Source organism: Arachis ipaensis, chromosome B3 (genome assembly GCF_059453495.1).
Source record: "Arachis ipaensis isolate K30076 ecotype BB chromosome B3, ASM5945349v1, whole genome shotgun sequence".
In the NCBI taxonomy this organism is placed as follows: Eukaryota; Viridiplantae; Streptophyta; class Magnoliopsida; order Fabales; family Fabaceae; genus Arachis; species Arachis ipaensis.
The window spans coordinates 13,895,576-13,908,672 of record NC_142438.1 but is presented as its reverse complement, the minus strand read 5'-3'; the positions used below and the strand labels follow the sequence as shown (position 1 = coordinate 13,908,672).

The 13,097-nt window shown below is 37.6% G+C and overlaps 1 protein-coding gene across 1 annotated transcript; it reads left to right on the top strand.

Moving 5' to 3' along the window:
* The first annotated feature begins 442 nt into the window (after nucleotides 1–442).
* Nucleotides 443–1,633, top strand: LOC148569886 (uncharacterized). The gene has a single exon (XM_088506698.1). It carries the CDS (start codon nucleotides 443–445, stop codon nucleotides 1,631–1,633), a length of 1,191 nt encoding a protein of 396 aa, XP_088362824.1.
* Nucleotides 1,634–13,097: the final 11,464 nt, after the last annotated feature.

Sequence of the window (13,097 nt, the reverse complement as noted above, 5' to 3'; positions counted from 1 at the left end):
GTATCGTTGGTGCGTGAACAATTCCATTAATCACACTTGGGAGAGTTTCTTGGACGCGCTCTGCGTTCGGTTTGGCCGCAACATCTTTCATGACCCCAAGGTAGCCTTGAAGGAGCTCAAACAAGTCACAACCGTGGCAGCTTACCAGCACCAATTTGAAGAGCTCTCGAATCAAGTAACGGGGTTGAGTGAAGAATGGCTTACCTCATTATTTGTTGTTGGGTTACCTGAGACATTGAAGTGTGAGCTCATGTTGGCTAAACCCCGCACGTACGTCGAAGCTGTGGCACTGGCCAAGCTTCATGAACAAAAATTTTAAACCAGCAACCTAAATTTGAGGCCACATGGGAGTAGAACCATGGGAAGCTCCTAGCTCGCCCAACTGGGTGCAAATCGCACTCCACCTCCACGCTCTCCCAGCTGCATCCCACCAGCCACGAGGATGAACACTGCATCAGAGAAGTCTTCCAACATGCTTCCATCAGTTAACCAAACCCACAAACACCTTTCTACTGCTGAAATTAAACAAATGAGGGATAAGGGGTTGTGTTATTACTGTGATAAAAAATACTCCAGAGGCCATAAATGCAAATCAACGTACTTGTTGTTAGTAGAGGGAGAGGAGTTGGAGGAGTTAACTCGGGAAAGACCAGATGAGGACAAGAGCTTCGAATTGGACATTAATTCACCACAATCTGGTCCGGAGGAAGGAGTAATGGAGATCAGCTTCAACGCCATGGTGGGTGCGTATCATCCAGAGACTATTCGGATTGCTGGAACTTGTGACGGTCATCTAGTTATGGTGCTAGTTGATGGCGGCAGCACTCACAATTTCATGAAAGCAGCTACTGCCCAGAAATTGTGCTTGCCCCTGACCCCAGTGCACCAGCTGAATGTGTATGTGGGTAATGGGGAGTGTATCAGTTGTGCGTCCAAGTGCAACGCGGTGCCATTGCATATGCAAGGGTATGGTTTTCAGTTGGAGACCTTCTGGCTGGACATTAAGGGTGCAAACGTTGTTCTAGGGGTGCAATGGCTTATGCAACTTGGTGATATTACGATGAACTACATGCACTTGACCATGGAATTCAAAGTGGGTGAAATTACTATCAAGCTGCAGGGGGAGAGGTTGTTCCAGCCGGGGGCAGTAGGGAACCGAGTCCTCAACAAGATGGTGTCGGCAGATGTAATTGCCTCATTTTTGCATCTGCGTGTGATTGAATTGATGCCTACAACAGAACCGAGTGCACAAGATGAAGAGGTACAACTGTTACTAGATGAGTATCAAGAAGTATTCAAGGAGTCAGAGCAATTACCTCCACAAAGGGAAATTGAGCATCAAATTCACTTGCTGCCCGAAACCAATCCAGTGAATGTCTGGCCCTATCGATACCCACATTTTCAAAAGAAGGAGATTGAGAAGCTGGTTGAGGAGATGATGCAGGCAGGGGTGATTAGGGAAAGTCACAGTACTTTTTCCAGCCCGGTGTTGCTAGTGCAGAAGAAGGATGGTAGTTGGCAGTTTTGTGTGGACTATCGCGGCCCCAATGCCATTACAATCAAAGATAAGTTTCCCATTTCCACTATTGATGAAATTTTAGATGATCTATACGGTGCTGCTATTTTTCCATAATTGATTTACGCTCTGGTTATCATCAGATTCGAGTACGGGATGAGGACATTCACAAAACAACGTTTCGGACACACCTTGGACACTATGAATTTGTCGTGATGCCTTTCAACCTTACCAATTCCCCTTCCACATTTCAAGCCACGATGAACAAAGTGTTCAAACCCTACCTTCGAAAGTTCATTGCGGTTTTTTTTTATGATATCCTGGTTTATAGCAGATCTAAGGAGGAACACCTTGTTCACCTTAGAATTGCTCTTAGTATGTTGCAACAGCATCACTTTGTGGCCAAATTCTCCAAATGTGCTTTTTGTTAAGAACAGGTTGAGTACCTTGGGCATGTGGTTACCAAAGAGGGTGTCCAGCTAGATACCTCCAAGATTAAGGCAATAGTGGAATGGCCAAGGCCGACGACCTTAAAACAGCTTCAGGGGTTCCTTGGTCTAACCGGGTATTACCGCAAATTTGTGGCTAGTTATGCGCATCTTGCTGCCCCTCTTACTGAACTACTAAAACGCAACAACTTTCATTGGGATCAAGCTGCTTATTGTGCCTTTGAGAGTTTAAAGTTGGTTCTAACACAAACACCGGTCTTTGCCTTGCCAAATTTTAGTCTTCCCTTCACTGTAGAAACTGATGCCTCATCACAAGGAATTGGAGCGGTGTTGTCTCAACAAGGACACCCTATCACATATTTCAGCAAGAAGCTCAATAGTAGACTGCGGGTGGCTTCGGCTTATGTACGGGAACTCTATGCCATTACCCAGGCTGTCGCTAAATGGCGCCATTACTTGTTAGGGAACCAATTCTACATCAAGACAGACTACCAAGGCTTGCGGGAGCTTATGAATTAGGTGTTGTTAACCCGGATCAACAGTTTTATCTCACCAAGTTGGTGGGATATGACTTTGAGGTAGTATTTCGCTCAGGCAAGACTAATCATGTTGCTGATGCACTATCGCGACAGGATGAGGATGTTGAGGTTACAAGCTTTCAAGCATTTTCAACGGTGCAATCATCGTTGTTACCCTCCCTCTTGCATGCCACCGCAGAGGATCAAGAGACCCAACTCCTTATTAGTCAATTCAAGGAGGGAACTCTGCCTCCTGACTTTCATTTTCAGGTAGGATTGCTGGTGTACAAAGGTAGAGTCTGGGTTCCTGATTTTGATGGTCTGCGGTCTCAATTACTTAAGGAGTTCCTCAATACACCCATGGCGGGACACACCGGAGAGCTCAAGACGTTTAAGGCATTGGGCAGTGCTTTCTTTTGGCCTGGCCTGCGAAGGGATACTCACAAGTTTATTCAAGAATGTACAATTTGTCAATCAACAAAATATAGTACTTCTAAACCACAGTGGATGCTCCACCCATTACCTGTTCCGAGGGGACCATGGATAGAACTCTCCATGGATTTTATTGTGCAACTTCCAAAATCTTCAGGATATTCCGCAATCATGGTGGTGGTGGATCATTTTAGTAAGACGGCACACTTTGAGGCCATGCGTACCGGGTTTACCGCTTCTTCGGTGGCTAAGATTTTCATTGGTTCGGTGGTTAAGCTTCATGGGTTTTCTTCAATCATAGTTTCAGATCGTGATCCCTTATTTCTCAGCAGGTTTTGGCGTAGCTTATTCAAATTTAGTGGTGCACAACTGCACTATAGTACTACCTATCATCCTCAAAGCGATAGGCAAACCGAAGTTACTAACCGTTCATTGGAACAATATCTTCGTGCCTTCACACATTCACGACCCCATCTCTGGGCCTCATTTTTAGCTTGAGCGGAGTTTTGCTACAATAGCTCCTTCCACACGACCATTCAAATGACCCCTCATGAGACTCTACATGGATTTCCCATGAATTTACCCCCTGGCTATATTCCTGGATCTTCCCCAGTTCTAGAAGTAGATCAGTTTTTGTGCACAAGAGAGATTCTCAATGATGAACTTGGTTTTTACCTGCATTAGGCACGAATCTGCATGAAAAATCAAGCAAACAAGCACCGTTGTGATAGGGAGTTTAAGGAAGGAGACTGGGTTTTGCTCAAATTAAAACCATACCGGCAAATCTCCTTGTTCCATGGTGAACACCCGAAGCTGGGGCGGCAATTTTTTGGCCCATATCGGGTCCAGTGACAAGTAGGTAAGCTTGCATACCGGTTGGAGCTGCCCGCCAGTAGCACCATCCACTCGGTGTTCCATGTTTCAATGCTGAAGGAGTTTCATGGTGAGCCACCAACCACATCCCCTGTTCTGGCGACAGCACCTGCTACCTTCCAACCGCTGCTTTCGGTAATTATTGTGAAACTCACGGTGATGAGAGAAGGCAAATCAATTGAACAAGTGTTGGTGGATTGGGAGGGAACAAACTTGGGTAGATAGAGAAGAGTTACAGAGGTTATTTTCAGATCTTGACCTTGAGGACAAGGTCATTGTCGGGGAGGGATAATTGTTGCAAGTACTGATCCAGATCCAGACCCAAACCAACAACCCAATCCAAGTGAAGGTTCTGAAGTCTCAAATAAAGGAGTAATAAAAAAAAGGCCCAATTAAGAGTGGAAGAGAGAGAGGGCCCCTGTTTGGGCTAAGGACTACCATATGGAAAAGTGAGGGTGAGAGTACACTAGGAGTACATTAGGAATGTAGGAAGAGAGGAGAATCAGTTTGTTAGAGGTGGAGTCCGTTACCTGGACAAGGAAAGGAGTGTTACTGCTATAATTTGTATTCATAATAGTCAATTGTCTATCTCAAACATTCTCCTTTTTTTCTAAGCTTTGCTACACTAAATCTGAATTTTGTGTTGTGAATTTCAATCCTAACATAAACGTTGGTAGTTAAGTAGAGAACATCAGAATCCTAAGAGACAGAAACCCAAGACCGCATATGGAAGTACACGTTCATCACTGAAGACAGAGTAGTTTTGCCAACACTGCAACTTCCTCATCCATGGTTCCAAGTATACGTTGTTTGATTGTTTCTTTCACAATGTCCCTGCCATAAACCCTAGCCCAATCTACCCTACTAGTAGTAGGCACATTAGATAGCAGTGGGAACAGATTCTGTGGGTCTTCCCTAAGGCCCAAACGGTTTTTATATAATAAAATGGAAAGAGTACATAAAGAGTACGCAAAGATAATAAAATTGTGAAAGAATAATGAAAGAAAAGAAAGATGAAGAAATTTTATTGATTGTTGATTGATTGAAAATTGTAAACTATGAAGGTAAAACTAAGTATATATAGAGCATTGGCCTATGAAAGATAAATACAAATAAAGATAAGATAAAGATAAGATAAGATAAAGGCTAAAATTATAATTGAATTTGTGTATTCTGTTTGGCTAAATTTGTGGGCCGTGAGACGTCTTTATTGTTGTCATGGGCTAAGGTGGAAGAGTGGTTTAATACGCCCCCGCAAGCTGGAGGATGAAAGATGTCAAGAACACTAAGCTTATTCATATTAAGATGGAAGGGTTGAGAAGACAAAGGCTTGGTGAAGATGTTAGCCAGTTGCCCAGGAGAGGAAATTGGGAGAAGTTTCATCACTCCAGCTTGAGCTTTTTGTCGAACCAAGTGACAATCAACCTCTAAATGTGTAGTCCGTTCATGAAAAATCGGGTTAGCAGCAATATGAAGAACACTCTGATTATCACAATATAAAACTGGTGGGCGAATAGGAGAGATGCGTAAAAATTGTAACACATTTAGTATCCATTGAAGTTCACAAGTTGTGTTGGCAAGTGCATGATATTCTGCTTCCGTGGATGAGCGGGTAACGGTGGTTTGTTTCTTGGTCTTCCAAGAGAGTAAAGTACTTCCTAAGAAGAAACAATAACCTGTTAAAGATCACCGAGTGTCAGGACATCCGGTCCAATCAGAGTTTCTGATTCCCTTGGAAAGAAAAGTCCTTTGTTGGGACTAGTTTTCAAATATCGTAACACATGCTTGGCAGCTTGAAAATGAGATTCAGTAGGAGATGTCATGAATTGACTTAATTGTTGAGTGGCATACATGATGTCTGATCGAGTAGTGGTGAGATAGATAAGACGGCCAACCAAACGGCGATATACAAAAGGATCAAATAGCAGTGGACTTTTGTCTTGATAGAGTCTTGTGGTACTATCCATTGGAACAGAGGCAGGTTTAGCACCTAATAAACCAGAATCCTCTAAAAGTTCAAGAAAATATTTTCTCTGAGATAAGCAAATTCCCTTCACTGATTGAGCAACCTCAATACCCAAAAAATATTTTAATGGGCCCAAGTCTTTAATTCGGAAGTGTTGGTGCAAAATAGACTTAATGGCAGCAAGTTCAGAAATGGAATTACCAGTGAGAACAATGTCGTCAACATAGACTAAAAGGATAGAAATTTGATCACCAATGAATTTAAAAAATAGACTATAATCAAATGAGGTCTGCTGATATCCATGAGATAGCAAAAGATGAGAAAGTTTGTCATACCACATACGACTAGATTGTCGTAAACCATACAGTGACTTTAGTAGCTTACAGTATTGATTCGGTTGAGCAGATGTAAATCCGGGTGGCAGAGTCATATAAACATCCTTAGAAAGATCCCCATGTAAGAAAGCATTATTGACATCCAACTGATGTATCGGCCAATGCTTCATAGAGGCCAATGCCGAAACTAATTTGATGGTGGCAGGCTTGACAACATGAGAGAAAATTTCCAAGAAATCAACACTTTCAATTTGAGTGAACCCTTTAGCCACAAGGCGTGATTTATATCGATCAACTGAACCATCAGGCTTGCATATGATGTGATAGACCCATTTACAGCCAACCGGCTTAACCCCTGCAGGGCAATCAACAAGACGCCAAGTTTTGTTCAGCTCAAGAGCATCCAACTCATCTTTCATAGCACTACGCCAATTAGAGTGTTGATTGGCATTCTTAAAAGACTTTGGCTCAACGTCAGAATATAGAGATAAAAGAAACTTTTTATGTGAAAATGAAAGAGAAGAAAAAGACATGACTGAAGATAAATGATACTTGCACTTTGAGGGAGATTGATTTGTAGAGATGAGAGAGGAATTACACAAGTAATCAAAGAGATATGTTGGAGGTCGGTGAGGCCAGTCGGAATGACGAGGATGAGGTTGCTCAAGTGGTGAAGAAGGTAACAGGGGATGAGAAGGTAATGGTAGACTGGTGTCTAGTGCGGAAGGAGAGATGGGTGTGTGTGTTGAAAGTGATTCGGTGGTCATGGGTTCAACTTGGTTAGGAAACGATAGTGAGGAAGAAGGAGAGGTTGTTGGAGAAAATAAAGAACTAGATGGAGTTGGGTCAATGGGCATTAGTGAGGGTTTAACTGGAAGACTAACTGAATCTTGTTTTTGAGAAGGTGTATTTGGCAATATTGGGTTGAGTGTATGGAATTAGACATTTTTGTGACTAAGGGCAAGATCATTTCATAAAAAATCATGTTTCTAGAAGTATCAATTCTCTTATCTTCTAAAACATAAACAATATATCCTTTAAAACCATGTTGAAAGCCAATAAATACAGCCTTTTTGGCTCTTGGATTAAATTTTGATCTGTTTGCCATTAGCGTAGAAACAAAACATAAGCATCCAAAAACTTTAAGGTCATGATAATTTAGTGGATGATTGAATAAAATTTCAAATGGTGTTTTAAAATTAATTGCGGATAATGAAACTCTGTTAAGTAAATAAACAGCATGTCTAACAGCATACGACCAAAAAGATGATGGTAAATTAGATTGAAACATAAGAGCACGAGCTATATTCAAAATATGTTGATGCTTGCGCTCTACCCTTCCATTTTGTTGAGGAGTTTCAACACAACTACGTTGATGAATAGTGCCCTTTGAAAAATAAAAATCATGTAAAATAAATTCTGGTCCATTATCGGAACGAATAGTTTTGACTTTGGAGTTGAATTGTGTTTCAACTAAAGTAATAAAATTTTTTACATGATTTTGCACTTCTCCTTTTAATTTTAATAAAATAACCCATGTAAAGCGATTAAAATCATCAATAATAGTAAAAAAATATTTATGATTATGAATAGAATTTTGTCGAAACGAACCCCAAATATAAAAATGTAATAAATCAAAACTTGCATTGGCTTTGTTAAAACTTTGAGAAAATGAAAGTTTCTTTTGCTTAGAAAGATGACAAATGTCACAATCCTCGTCATGATGCATGAAGATAAAAGGAAATTGTTTATGTAAATGATTAAGTCATTGTCCAGAAAGGTGTCCTAAACGAAAATGACATATATTTGAAGGTGTAATGGGTGGAGATTTGATTGAATTTATGGAGCGTGTAGTGGATGAATTTTTACCGAAATTGGGTTCAAAGACATATAATTCCTCTCTCATTCTGACCAAATCAATCGTCCCCAAATTGTTGCTTTGTAGAGTGCAAGAAGAAGATGAAAAAGTGAGTTCACATATGAGTGCTGAAGTAATTTTTGAGACAGAGATAATATTAAAGTTGAAATAAGGTAAATAAAGAATATCATGAAGAACCAAGGATGGTGAAAATTGAACGATGCCTTTATAAGAAACAGTAGTTTGAAAACCATTTGGTAAATGAACAATAATAGGAGAAATTTGTATGTAAGAAATAAACCAAGACAAATTTGATGCTATGCAAGGTTCTGAAAATCGGACCGGACTGGCCGGTCGAACCGGTTCAACCGGAAACCGGCGACGCAAGCGGTCCGGTCCTCTCCCTATAACCGCTTGGGAAATAACCGTCTAAAAACCGGCGAACCGGCCGAGAACCAGCCGGTTCTCTTAAAACGACGTCGTTTTTTACTTTTAAAAAAAAAATAAAAATCCGATAACACTCGTTCTCCACCCCCCATTTCCCCATTCACTCAGATTCACCTAATCACCTCACAGCTCACTCCAAGGACTCCATCATCGCCGAACCCTAGCCCTAGGAATCCCGAACCGTAGCCCTCCATCGTCGCCGCCGTTCAGAGGTCGTCAGCGCCGCCGCCGTCCCAAGTCCTCAGGAACCCAGTAAGTCAGGTGAGTGCTCCTCGTCTTCATCTTCTTTGAGCTTCTTCTTCAATTTTTGATCCATATTGTTTCAATTCTTCTTGGGTCTTGGTTTGAAGTTTGGTTCTTCTTCTTCTTTGGTCTTCAGTCTTCGTTTTTTAGACTTCAGTCTTCGTTCTTCGTTCTTTATTCTTCGGTCTTCCTTGTATGTATGGTTCTGATTGCTGTGAAAATTCGTTCTTTGTTCTTCAATTCCTTGTATCTATGTTCTTTCTTGTATGTATGTTTGGATTGGTTGCTAATGCTGAAAACTGTCTCTGTTATGTGATTTGTATCCAGAACACCTAATAGGCTAATATTGCTGTTTTAGTATTTTGCTGTTTTGTAATTCTACCTGTTACTCTGTTTTGGTCTAGAACACCTAATATGCTAGACAATTGTAACTGTTACTCTGTTTTGGTCCAGAACACCTAATATGTTGAAAACTTACTCTATTATGTAACTGTTACTCTGTTTTAGTGTTTTGTTGTTTTGTTAATGCTGTAAACTTGTAATGTTTTGCAATATTGTTGAATGCTGTAGGCAGAATTTAGATATGGTCTTGTTAATTTCATATCTGTTTTTAATGCTGAAAACTTACTCTTCTTGGGTCATGGCTCCTGTTTTTAATTGCTGATGGCTCCTGCTTTAGGTTAAGAATATGGTTAATCATTGTGTTGTGGCTCCTGTTTTTAATTGCTGATGGCTCCTAACTTGTTATTGTTCATTGTGTTGTGGGGCTATTTTTAATTTCATATATGTTTTTCATTGTGTTGTAGTTGCTGGTTTTGCTTTGATTTGTAGTTGCTGGGTGAAGGTTTAGTGTTTTGTAATTGCTGGCTTTGTTTTCTAATTGTTGGTTTTGCTGATGGCTCCTAATTTTTTTGTTCAAATTTGCTAATGGCTTTGATGTGTAGTTGCTGGTTGTGCTGGTTTTGCTGGCTTTATTTGTAATTGCTAGGTGAAGGTTTAGTGTTTTGAATGTCTGATATTCTGATTTGTGATTTTTGAATCTGAAATTAATTAAATCATTGATTTTGTGTTGTTGAAATTGTTGATTAAAATGGATTTGTTATGCTGTTGTTGCCGTTTTTTAATTTTTAAGTATGATGTTTTTTAATTTTTGTTGAAATAGTTATTGATTTCAGGGTTTAGAGTGATTATTTGTTGCTAGTATTTAACTTTTGTTGTTGTTAAGTTCTGTTAAGTTGCTACATTCAAACGTGCATTGGCCCATTCATCTTCACTTGCAAATTGCAATAACAAAAAGCTTCTCATTTGATGATCCATTAACTACCTCATTTTCTGGTACTATTCCTTTTGTTATTGGTTTAGCTGAAGAAATTGGAGGGGCTGGATGAGGAGACATTGATGCCTCGGAAAGACACCACCACCATTAACATATCCTTGTTACTTGAAGGTTTCTTTAGCACAATAGTTGAAATCACAATCATAATTACATAATATATTTAAATAGTTATCCCAAAACAAAAAAAAAAACTCACAAGAACATCTTGAGGTTTTGATGATTGATAAATCTTTATGTTGACATTTAATATTTGAAATTTCTTTATACTATTTAATTTGAGTTTGTATATTAATAAGATTATATGAATTTGATTGATGACATTTAATGTAGTTTTTTAAATTTGAAAACTATTTTAATATTTATATTATACTATAATTATATTTTAGGATGTTTATTTATAATTTATTTATTATTTTATTTTAAAACGGTTTTTTCGATTGAACCGCCGGTTGGACCGGTTAGACCAGTGAACCAGTAGCTAGAACGGTTTGATGACCGGTCCGGTTTTCCGAACCTTGATGCTATGTGATCTGTGGCACCAGAATCAATGACCCAAGTATTCAAGAATGAATCTCGATTTAAAAAATTGTTAACAATAGAAAAAGTATTGAAAGAACAAAGATAATGAGTAGTTGAATTTGACAAAAGCCCAAGTTGGTTTGAAGGACGAGCTTCTTTATTGGAAGGAAGTGTTATGAAAGAAAAGTACTGGACTGACGAAAAGTTCAAAAGAGGCTTCGAATGAAGTTGCTGGTAAAAGAAAAGATGAAAAAATTTTATTAATCATTAATTGATTGAAAATTGTAAATTATGAAGGTAAAACTAAGTATATATAGAGTATTGGCTTAAGAAAGATAAAAAGATAAAGTTAAAGATAAGATAAAGATTTTTTACTAAAATTATAATTCTATTGGATTAAATTTGTGGGCCGTACTCTTTATTGTTGTCATTGGTAGAAGAGCAGTTTAATATGATAGTCTCTCAAAACACGAAGCCTTAGATTTATTTTCTCAAGGCTACGATTCAACGACTTAGCGAAAGGAGAAACAGAATCAAAGTAGTCTATTACAGTGTCCAATGTGGTGTGTGACTGAGACCTCACCTTGTATTCCAAAACCTGAGTGTCAAGCTTATCAAGAAGATCCTCGGCATAGTAGAGAGCTTCTCGAAGCTCGTTGAGCCATATCTTGACGATCTGCTTCTCCTCTGCATCCACGAGGACACAGTTCACTGAGAGTAACCGCAGCTTCAAATCCTCGGCAGCTTCGTACTTCGTAGGTCTTGTTGCGAAAGAAGGACAGAAGCTGAGGAGAAGCTAACCTGTCAATCAAGAAACTAGAAATGAAGTAAGTGGAGCTGTGATTTACTTGACATGTGTTGAATCTTGAATCTAAGCAAGTTGACTTCAGCTACTTGTGTTGACTTGGAAGCTAGAGTTGAGAAGAAGAATGAGCTAGGCAGTTGCAGCAATAATAACTGTTTATTGTTTGGTTTTTTTGGGCCTTACTTGAATTCTTTGGATCTGTAATTGAACCAAATAGGCAAATATTAACTCTCTTTTTTTTCTCTTCTTTTTGGATAAGTTTTACTTTCTGGACCTGGACCAGGATCTATTTAGAACTATTTCAAATGTTTCGAATCTAATACCAAAAAAAATAGAATGTTCCAAATTTCGCATTATATTTGCATCAAACTTATTGATGAACAACAAATTTTTAAATGGGATTAATTCTTAATTTATCGAATTAAAAAATATCATCAATAACTTTTTTAATTATAAATATCATAATAATATATATTATAAAAATTTTTAACTATAAATATTTAAATTTTATAATTTTTATATATTAAAATTCTTATTATTATATTACTTGATTTATTTTTTTTTTGTGACTTTATTACTTGATTTATTTATACATAGTACTTGTTGTTCTTTATTTTTTAATTTCTCATATTAATTATTAAAAAAATTTAAATAAATTTAAATTTGATACATATTTTTATTAAGTATATTTAAATATATCTAATTATAAAATTAATTCATAATTTTATATTATATTTTTTTTCATTTATTCGTTTTTTTATTTGTAAATCAAAAAACATCGCAATATCAACTAAATGTAAAAAGAGAAACAAATTTAGGCGAAGACCAGTTGCTGCTAGCGGGAGTTCCTCTATGAACTTTTCCCTTTTTTTTCATGGTCAGTGTATCACTTTTTCAAGTAATGCAATTTTTTATTTGGTAAAAAAATATTAAAAAAATTATGTTTTTTTTTAAATAAATAAATTTAAATATTTAAAATAATAAATTAAATTTTAAGTTATATTATGTTTTAATTGAATAATTATATAAAATAATATATAAATTATCAAATAAATATTTTTAATATAAATAATTTATTTCTCAGCGCACATCACATCGTGCGAGTCTCGTTTTAATTTTATTAAAATCGTGATTTTTCCAATTTCAAAATGTCTTTTTACTCTAAAGAGATCATTAACAAAAATGTCATTTATAAACATATGACTTGTGCCAGCCGTTAATGAAGCTTTAAGGCTTATAAAAACTTACATGGTCTGAAATCTGAATGACAAGTAAGTAAAACTCTCTCTTGATCCCAAGCGACACAATAGAGTATATATAATATACTATAATATTCAACTCAACCTTAGCTTATTGCATTACATTGCATCCCATTATTCTATTCTATTCTATTCATACAACTGTTCTTCTTGTCTGAACCGTTTTATCCTGTCTTCGAAGAAAACGATGTATGACAATGGTTTCCTTGCATTGGAAGGCTCTCCTCGTACACATTGCTTCGTTAGTTTACCTCTAATTAATTAATCTGGATATTCCTCCCAAATCCCAATGTCAATAAGCTATTAACCAACATTTTATTCCTCCTGATTAATATGCCAGGAAAAGTCTAGAGAGCCAGCAACTTTATTAAATTTTGGCCAGCATGTAACCAGCAAAGAAAAGTGAGTCATTGGATAAAATTTCACACCATTAGAATCATCATTAATGGTTATTTGATGGCTACAAATCACAAAAGTTGCTGTCCCCCTTAGCATTCCTCTAATATGCCATTTACCAACATTTAGTTACTAAACATATATA

Bases quoted from the DNA above. Each gene is read 5' to 3' on its own strand.
- LOC148569886 (XM_088506698.1), top strand. From the start codon at position 443: ATGAACACTGCATCAGAGAAGTCTTCCAACATGCTTCCATCAGTTAAC.